This window comes from Mus pahari, chromosome 21 (genome assembly GCF_900095145.1).
Source record: "Mus pahari chromosome 21, PAHARI_EIJ_v1.1, whole genome shotgun sequence".
NCBI lineage: Eukaryota > Metazoa > Chordata > Mammalia > Rodentia > Muridae > Mus > Mus pahari.
In genome coordinates, this window is record NC_034610.1 from 24,282,326 (window position 1) to 24,291,562 (window position 9,237).

A 9,237-nucleotide genomic window follows, 5' to 3' on the forward strand; every position below is an offset into this window, starting at 1 on the left:
TGTAGTCTTGGCTGTCCTGGAACTCACTCTGTAGACCAGTCTGGCTTTGAACTCAGAAATCTGCCTGCCTCTGCCTCCCAAGTGCTGGGATTAAAGGCCTGCACCATCACTGCCTGGCTAAGAGACATAGTTTGTTCTTAAGAAAAATACTCTTGGGCTGGCACACTGGGTCCCGGAGTAAAGATGCTTGCCTTGTGAGCCTGTCAGCCTGAGTTTGATTCCCAGAACCCACAGAAAGGTGGAAGGAGAGACCGGACTCCATAAAGTTGTTCTCTGGCCTCTACATGCACACTGTGGCAAGAATGCCCACACACGTATCACACATATACTCATAAGCAGCAATAAAAATAATTTAAAATATTTTTGTACATGACCTTGGCCAAAAGACTGTGAAGCAATTAAAGCATTTTTCATTTTGGTTTGGTTTTTTAATTGATTGATTGATTTTGGGACAAGCTGTCAGTGTGTGTTTGGTGACCTGAAACTCCCTGTGTAGACTTAGGCTAGTCTTGAACTCAGATATGCCTGCCTCTGCCTTCCAAGTGCTGGGATTAAAGGCAAGCACCACCATACCTAACTAAAACATTTTTTTTAAAAATAAAAATACTCACTGGGGCTGGAGGGGTGGCTCATTTAGTTGGTGAAGTGCTTGCGCTGTGAGCATGAGGACCTGCGTTTTGTACCTGGAACTCGTGTGAGAGCAGCAGGCATGAGGGTGCACACTTGTGATCCCAGTGCTGGGGAAGCCAGGCTTGGGTGCTTGGATGGTGTTTCTGAGGGTGGCATTATTGAGGGCTGAGGTCAGGGCTGTCTTCTATCCTCCATATGCATGTTCGTATATGTACATGCACATTTGCACACACATGAACACTTTTGCATATGAAAAAGCCCTCCTTTTTAATTTAATGCTAAGGTTGAATCCAGGGCTTGGGCTTAAGCCATACTCATTCATATATATATATATATATATATATATATATATATATATATATATATATATGTGTGTGTGTGTGTGTGTGTGTGTGTGTGTATGTGTATGTGTGTATGTGTGTGTTTATTTTAAACAGGGTCTTACTCAATATCCCAGGATGGCCTTCATGATATTCTTAGTAAGTGCTAGGATTACTGTACATGCACCACCACACTTGGCCTAAAACCTGCTTTTATACATAATATATATGATCCTTCTTAGGCCATATATATATATTAACAACTATATGTATAGTATTATTACCTAGACACAATGCTAATTTCTAATTCTACCAAAACAAAGTGTTACAATCTGGATGGCTCCAAACAACACAAATTATCCTTTGGAAATTGTGGGAGCCAGGGTTCTGAAACGAAATGTTTGCTTGCAACAGCCCTTGGCACGGTGGCCGGTAGCAGCTTTGACTGCCCTTGCTTGTGGCCCACTTGTGGCCCCACTCGCTGTCTGTCTCCATCCTCTCACGCTATCTTTGCTCTGTGGGTTTGTGTGTCCTCTCCTGTTGTCACGGCAGCATTCAGATTGGGTTCAGGGGGCTCTGCATCAGTATGGCCCCATGGTAACTGTATCTGCAAGGATACTGTTTGCAAATCCAGAAAGGACAGGAATTAGGGCTGTCGGGGCCAGGGTGGGGGTGGTGGTGGTGGTGGTGGTGCTATTCAACCCATTGTATAATTTTGAAGGATTTTATGTTTATACCATCCTGTAATTTAGCTAGTTTCCAGGTTTTGTTTTGATACTACACTATGGAGTGTTCATATACACATACAATTACATACAAGTACTCTATAATCTTGGAGCCAGATATAATTTTTTTTTAAAAAAAGACTTATTTATTGTTATACACTGTAAGTACACTGTAGCTGACTTCAGACGAACCAGAAGAGGGTATCAGAACTCATTATGGGTGGTTGTAAGCCACCATGTGGTTTCTGGGATTTGAACTCAGGACCTTCGGAAGAGCAGTCAGTGCTCTTACCCACTGAGCCATCTCGCCAGCCCCGGAGCCAGATATAATTGTAATCACAGCCTATGGGCAGTCGAGACAGAAGGAAGTATCACAAGTTCAAAGCCAAGACTCTCATTCATTCTCTCTCTCTCTCTCTCTCTCTCTCTCTCCCTCCAATTATTTATTTTTATGTGTGTGTGCTTGTGCACAATAGTGCACATGTCAAGATTAGAGAACAGCTTTCTGGAGCCAGTTTTCTCCTACCATGGCCTCAAGGGATCAAGCTTGTGCTAAACCCCTGGTGACTGTAAGCCACTCACTACCCAGTAAGACTTTGGTTTTAAAAACAAAAACAAACACACAAGGCCAGGCATTTAATCCAAGCACGTGAGGGGCAGATCTCTGTGAGATCAAGGCCAGCCTGGTCTATATAATACATTCCAGGCTAGCCTGTCCCTAAAACAACCTTGTCTCTAAAAGTGGAAGGGAGGGTGGTGTTGCAAAGGCCTTTAATCTCAGAACTCAGGAGATGGAGACAGGCGAGTCTCTCAATTCAAGACCAGCTTGATCTATATAACCAGTTCCAGGACAGCCAGGGCTACCTAGAGGGATCCTGTCTGAAAAGAAAAGAAAAGAAAAGAGAAAAGAAAAGAAAAGAAAAGAAAAGAAAAGAAAAGAAAAGAAAAGAAAAGAAAAGAGACAAGATCAAAAAGTGCTAGAGAGATGGCTCAGTGGTTAAGAGCACTTCCTGCTCTTCCAGAGGACCCAGGTTCAATTCCCAACACCCACCACAACCTCTGTAACTTCAATCCTTTTCTGGCTCCTTCGGACACCAGGTATACATATAGTACACAAACATACATTCGGACAACACATCCATAAAAGTAAAATGCTAATAATAGCAATATAATAAAAATCATGTCCTATGTCCTATTTTTCTCTAGTTATTCTTTAAATTTGTATCATTCATATCTTTAAATAATCTGGAATTTACTTCTGTATATATTGCAAGATTAGAGATCAGTTACTTCTTTCCTGCAGATAGAAATTCCTGATTCTTTTTTTTTTTTTGAAGAGTTGTTTATTTTTATGTACATCATGTTTTGCCTGCACATATGACTATGTGAGGGTGCCAGACCCCTTGGATGTGTGAGCATCTGTAAGACCCAGTCCTCCCCACACTGTGGTTACTCTTTGTCGTTGAAGGAGGCCCAGGGCCTGGCTCTGCAGTAGTTGTATAATTAACACATAACTCTATCCTACGTGTGCTCCTGTTTGTTTTTTGGTTTTTTTTTTTTGGTTTTTCGAGACAGGGTTTCTCTGTGTAGCCCTGGCTGTCCTGGAACTCACTCTGTAGACCAGGCTGGCCTCGAACTCAGAAATCCGCCTGCCTCTGCCTCCCAAGTGCTGGGATTAAAGGTGTGTGCCACACGCCCGGCGCTCCTGTTTAAAGACCCTCTATTCAGTATGTGCTGTTGGTTTATTCACACTGACCTCAGTCAGCAACATTTTTATCCATGCCTGAATAAAAATGATTAGCATATTTTCTCTGCAAGGCACTGTTCAGCCTTCCTGTAATAGGGAAACCAGGCACTTCTGGATCACATTCCAGGAGATTAAACAAAAAGTAAACTTTAGTTTCCAGAACAATTTTGAGTTCAAAGCAAAATTAAGTGGGGAAAGTACAGCAAGTTCTCCCATGGCTTCTGTCCCCACGAGTGCTTCCTCCCTGGGGACGGACGCACCATGTGACCTGTGAGACAAGCAGTGTCTCCACAGGCCTCACTGCTCAGGCCAGAGCAACCTCTTCCACACTGCAGTGCATTCACATGGAGTCTGGTTTTCTGTCAGGATCATAGCACGTGTGCTCATTGCTCGGTCGTGCCCTTGGTAAGTCCCTGCTGTTAGTGTGAATCGGGTCCTTTTTCCACTTCAGCTGACATCATGGCTAGAAGAATAAGAAAACTGGTTTTTGTTTTGTTTTGTTTATTTTTGAGGTGAGGGCTTGCTGTGTGGCTTTGGCTAACCTCAAAGTCACAATCCTCCTGCCTCAGCCTCCCAAGAAGCTGGGATTGCAGCCATGTGCCACCACTCCTGGCCAGGAAGCTTATGACATTTACATACTGAGATATTAATTACCTCTTGTACTGTTCCCCTGTGTCCAGCCCCTATTAGCACTGGTGTGGATCGCTTAGACTTAGGGAGCGGCACCCCAGGGTTTCCTCTTGGTCCCCAGTTTCTTAGTGTTTCTGTCAGCACTTGCCAAGGCCTCCCACCTGGACACCATCACCTCACGAGAAAACTGAACCGTCACAGGCCTCTGGGCATAGCTCCACAGTGGAATGCATGCCTGCCATGCTCCACCCCCAACACCCCCAAACCAAGCCGAAACCCCAAGTCACAGGTAAAGGTTCAGAGCTGCGGCTGCCAGCCCACCAAGCATCTGCCCTGATTAGAAGATTCCCCCTTGTCCTGGCACTCATCTCTCACCCCCTCCCCGGGAAGATTTTCATAGTTAACTGATGCTGACAGACCAGGTCTGCAATGTGGTGCTCAGTGTGAGGAAGTCTGCAGCTCTCCCATGCTGGCGCTCCCTGGACAAGGCAGTGTCAACCCTGCAGACACCAGGGAAGGCCTGTAGTTCAAGCAGTCTACTCCACACCTCTGGCTTCTCAGCACTGTCTCTTCTCATCAAGTGCTCCTTAACAAAGGGTAAAACCAAGATAGAACCAGGCCTTCCTCTGACCGGCCTTTCTCTCAGGACACCCTTGTCGCAACCTAGAATAATTTTCCTAAAACATCTGGAAACCTATGCTCAAAAGCTCCTGATTTTCAAGTTCCTGTGGGAGGAGCGCTAGGCATCCTGAAGTCCTCCTCACATTTTGCTGCAGCGCTGTCCCCTTCTGTCCCTAGTGCTCTTCCCACATCTAATGTGCCTTGGGAACTTCTTATGCACATACAGGTCTGTTCTGGGAGCTGAGAAAGGAGCCTCACACTGAGCAAGCTGAGGCAGGCCAACTCCATGAGGTTGGGGGGGGGGGCTCTTTCCCTTGTTCTCTTTTGCTTCATGCCAACTTCTCTTTATTTATGCTTCCTTGTGCATCTGTTACCTGGAGAGAATTCTTGTCTTTTGACAAGAACTCATCATATTTCATTCTTTTTGTTTTTCGAGACAGGGTTTCTCTGTGTAGCCCTGGCTGTCCTACAACTCACTCTGTAGACCAGGCTGGCCTCGAACTCAGAAATCCACCTGCCTCTGCCTTCCGAGTGCTGGGATCAAAGGCATGGGCCACCACGCCTGGCTATATTTCATTCTTAATAAGAAACATTTGAGAATATTCAAGAAGGGAAGAAAAATGTGTAACTTGGCAGCCTGCTATGTGCCACACGTAAACAGGTGGCCCTCGGGATTCCAACGGGCCCTAGAGAGCCCTGAGGGGACGAGGTGTTTCACAGGAAAGCTGTAGCATCTGCCTGAGAGCCTTGGAAGTGGAGACAGCTCTCAAAGGAAGCCAGGCACTGTGTCTGGTCCGAGACTCAGAAAACGGAGTGCACACTGCAGTCCCTTCTGGTGAGAATCCTGCACCTGCCACTGTCTTTAGAAGGAAAAAAAAGTGTTCTGTCTGTCTGTCTGTCTCAGAATGTTCTATTGAATAGTTTTCTGTTCTAATTTGTTTTGGTTTTTGAGACAGGTTTCTCTGTGAAGCCCTGGGTGTTCTGGAATTCAGTCCGTAGACCAGGCTGGCCTTGTACTTAGAGATCCTCCTGCCTTGCCTCCCACGTGCTGGGATTGAGGGCATGTGCCACCATGCCCAGTTGAGGAACAGTTTTCCAAGTGTGTGTATTGGTTTAAAAGGCCAATTGTCTCAGCCACCCGTGGTTGTGTTGTCTTTCTGTTGTAGGAGCTCTCTAGAATTCTCTTGTGAAACATCTTGGAAACAAACACAGCTCTTAGCATAGAACAGGAAGTAACTAATAAAATAATAGGTTAGAACATGATAAAAAGAGGCTGTGGGTAAGGATCCGTCACAGAACCCAAGGAGTACCAGGCAGCTGGCTGCCACCTAAGCTCAGGTCTGGGTGGGACTCCTGTCCTGACCACATTACCATCCTTGGAATTGGAAGCACCAATTGGTAGGAGCACGTCCCTTTCGAGGTGAGGTGGAACACTGCTTATAGACGAGGCAGTTCACCGTGCCAAAAATGCCCAGAGAGAGTTTCCATCCGTCTGTCTCACCTCACTCTTCCTTTCCAAGGTCATCTTGGCCCCACCCAGGTGTGTATAAGAACTGAGGGTGCAGGCCACACCAGAATACATGTGTGTGTCCATGCACCAGGAGCCTCTTGACACTGCCCCACCCTGTGCTGACGACGGCAGGCGTGTCAGGTTAGAGACTAGGAGAGCTGTGTAGCTGAATGCCTGTTGCAGCTGTCCTGCTCTGCTGAGGGGTTTGGTTTAGGAAATGCATGTGCGTGTTGAGCCTTTCCACAAAGTATGGGAAAGCGTGTGAGGAGAAGCGCCTCTCCTTCCCAGAGCTCTCCAGAGGAAACTGCTGCTCTTCCGTCTTCTCTTGTCCTGGGCTACTGTGCTCACTACCTGTTCTGTTTCTGTCTGCTCTCTGTGTCTTCCTCTCAGACTTTGACCCTTGGTCACCATATAATTGTGAGCAGAACAAGTCAGAGCCCATCCCTGCCAACTGCACTGGCTGTGCCCAGATATTACCCCTCAAGGTAACGCTCCCAGAAGACACTCCGAAGAATTTTGAGAGACTCCGTCCTCTGGTGATCAAGGTAAGTAAGAAGCCAGGTTGTCCTATGGACAGCCTGCCCATAAAAGGCTGGATCAAGCCCTGCCAAGCTGAGGTAACTAATTGTGGCCTTCTCTCTCTCTCTGTGTCACTAAGACAGGACAGCCTCTGTTGTCTGCAGAGATTCAGAGTTTCTCATGTCAGTACCCTGAAGTCACAGAGGGCTTCACCGAGGGCTTTTTCACCAAGTGGTGGCGCTGCTTTCCTGAGAGGTGGTTCCCATTTCCTTACCCATGGTAAGTGGGAAGACTGCCTAGCGTGCAAGCAGTGAGGGGCAGGCAGATGTCAAGCAGTGAGAGCAGTCCCAGCTGGTCAGCTCACAGCACCTTCAAGTCAAGGACAGAAGCCCAGTCAACCCACATGGAGCGCAGGGAGGAGGGGAACAGGGCAGCCAGGGAAGGGCCCTGCTGGGCAGAAGCTCTTGGTCTTAGGAACTTTTCTAGTGCTGTGACAAAATGCTGTGACCAAGCTGTTTATTTGGGCTTGTATTTCCAGAGGAATAAGAGTTATCTCCTGAACCAAGAAGAGTCTTTAAACCCTCAAAGTGACACACCTTTAGCAAGGCCACCTCTCCTAAGCTTCCCCAGAACAGTCCTAACAACTGAGGACCAGGTATTCAAACAGCTAAGCCTGTGGGAGACATTGTCATTCCAGCCACCATGAGCCTGGTCTGTTTAACCTTGTTCTGTGGAGAAGGCTCAGGGGGGCTGAGGGCTGAAGAGAAAGCATAGCAGACAGACAAACTGCATCCCGTGGGATTCTTGTCCCACTGTGCAGATCACAAGAGATTCAGAGAACTTAAGTCGGTGTCCTGAGCTCACACGCAAGATTGAAACTGGTTGGCTTTCCAAGTCCTTCTGTGTCCTGCAGGAAACAGGAGCCATTCATTAAGGCTGAGGCTCCCAGGAAGAGCCAGCTTCCATGGAGAACTGGTTCAAAGGAAAAATTAAAACTTCACCTGAGGGTTTTTGTTGGATAACTTGTCTTTTATTTTATGTATGTGAGTGCACTGTAGCTGTCGTCAGGCACACCAGAAGAGGGCATTGGATCCCATTACAGATGGCTGTGAGCCACCATGTGGTTGCTGGGAATTGAACTCAGGACCTCTGGAAGAGCAGCCAGTGCTCTTAACTGCTTAACTCTTAACTCCATCCCCCTCAGTTGTGGGGGTCAGGGGACAAATCTTAGGGGTTGGTTCTACCCGGCTAATTTATGAGATCCAAGGGCTGGGCTCAGGTTGTCAGGGTTTCACATTAGCTCCTCTGCCCGCCAAGCCATCTCCCTGGCCACCCACCTTTCTTTAAATGTGCCGTCTATGTGTGTGGTAGAATGCCCAGTTTCCCAGACTGCCCGGGCTGCACACAGTCTCCCACTCTGTCTTTGCCCCTCTCTCCCTTCCTCAGTTTCTCTCCCCCGTGTCACTTCAGCTTCAGCTTCTTCTCTAAGATAGAATGAGTGGATTCCTGTTCTGTGTGTGCCTTCAGCTGGAACTTAACATTCAGTCCACACATATAGCTGATGGTACGGCTTCTCTCTGTGCCCACCTCTGGCACAGCATCTCGAGTCTGCCAGACTGCCATCCTGGATCCCGTACTTCGGGCATGGTCCTGCTGCGTGAGATGATGAGTGCCAGTAATCCCTGCACTGGGCTGTGGAGGCAGGAGGATGGGTAATGATTATACTCAGCTACAAAGTAAATAAGAGGCCAGCTGGGATCCGCGAGCCCTGTCCCAGAAAGACCAAACAGGCTCAGCAGCGGAGTGCTTGCTGCTCCAGAGGACGGGATGGTTCCCAGCACCACAGCAGAGCTCCTGTAACTCTAACTCCCTCTCTGCCCTCTGTGGCCCATACACACACACACTTTTTTTTAAGAGACAAGACTTACCATGTAGCCCTGACTGTCCTGGAATTCACTGTCTAGACCAGGCTGGCCTCAAACTCATATAGATCCACCTGCCTCTGTCTCCCAAGTGCAGGGATTAAAGGCATAGGCTACCATGTCCAACTACATCAATAAAAAAATTTTTAAATAATTGTTTAAAAAAACAAGTGAAAGGCAGAGTCCAGCTTTTCCCCTCTATACCCGCTGAGCTGCCCACCCCACGCCGCCCGCCCTCCTGCCCATGCCGCCCTCCCTCCTGCCGTGGGGCAGCTAACCTGCTGCTGACTTGCTTCTGTTTCACACCTTTCCAGGAGAAGACCTCTAAACAGATCACAGATTTTACAGGAACTTTTCCCTGTTTTTACCCAACTTCCATTTCCAAAAGACTCCTCCTTAAACAAATGCTTCCTGATCCAGCCGGAACCTGTGGTGGGTAGCAAGGTAAGACATGTCTGGGAGGACCTGGGTGTATGTAGAGCTTCCCCGACTGAGATGATGAAGGCCTTCTCTGCATACAGACTTAGAGGGTGACTTGAAGGTCTCCCTGCCACAGACTGCCTCCTTTGTGGGGTCTCCTATCTGCGTGGAACGGGTCTCGGTTGCAGATGAG

The 9,237-nt window shown here is 47.6% G+C and overlaps 1 protein-coding gene across 5 annotated transcripts in view; it reads left to right on the plus strand.

The window, feature by feature from the left end:
• Window positions 1-9,237, plus strand: part of C21H6orf89 (chromosome 21 C6orf89 homolog) — a 35,147-nt gene that overhangs the window by 19,715 nt on the left and 6,195 nt on the right. For all 5 annotated transcript variants that reach the window (XM_021221373.1, XM_029533027.1, XM_029533024.1 and 2 more), the window contains 3 exons: window positions 6,574-6,728; window positions 6,842-6,981; window positions 8,939-9,068. In XM_021221373.1, the coding sequence (XP_021077032.1) occupies window positions 6,574-6,728; window positions 6,842-6,981; window positions 8,939-9,068 (425 nt within the window). The remainder of the gene's footprint in view (window positions 1-6,573; window positions 6,729-6,841; window positions 6,982-8,938; window positions 9,069-9,237) is intronic.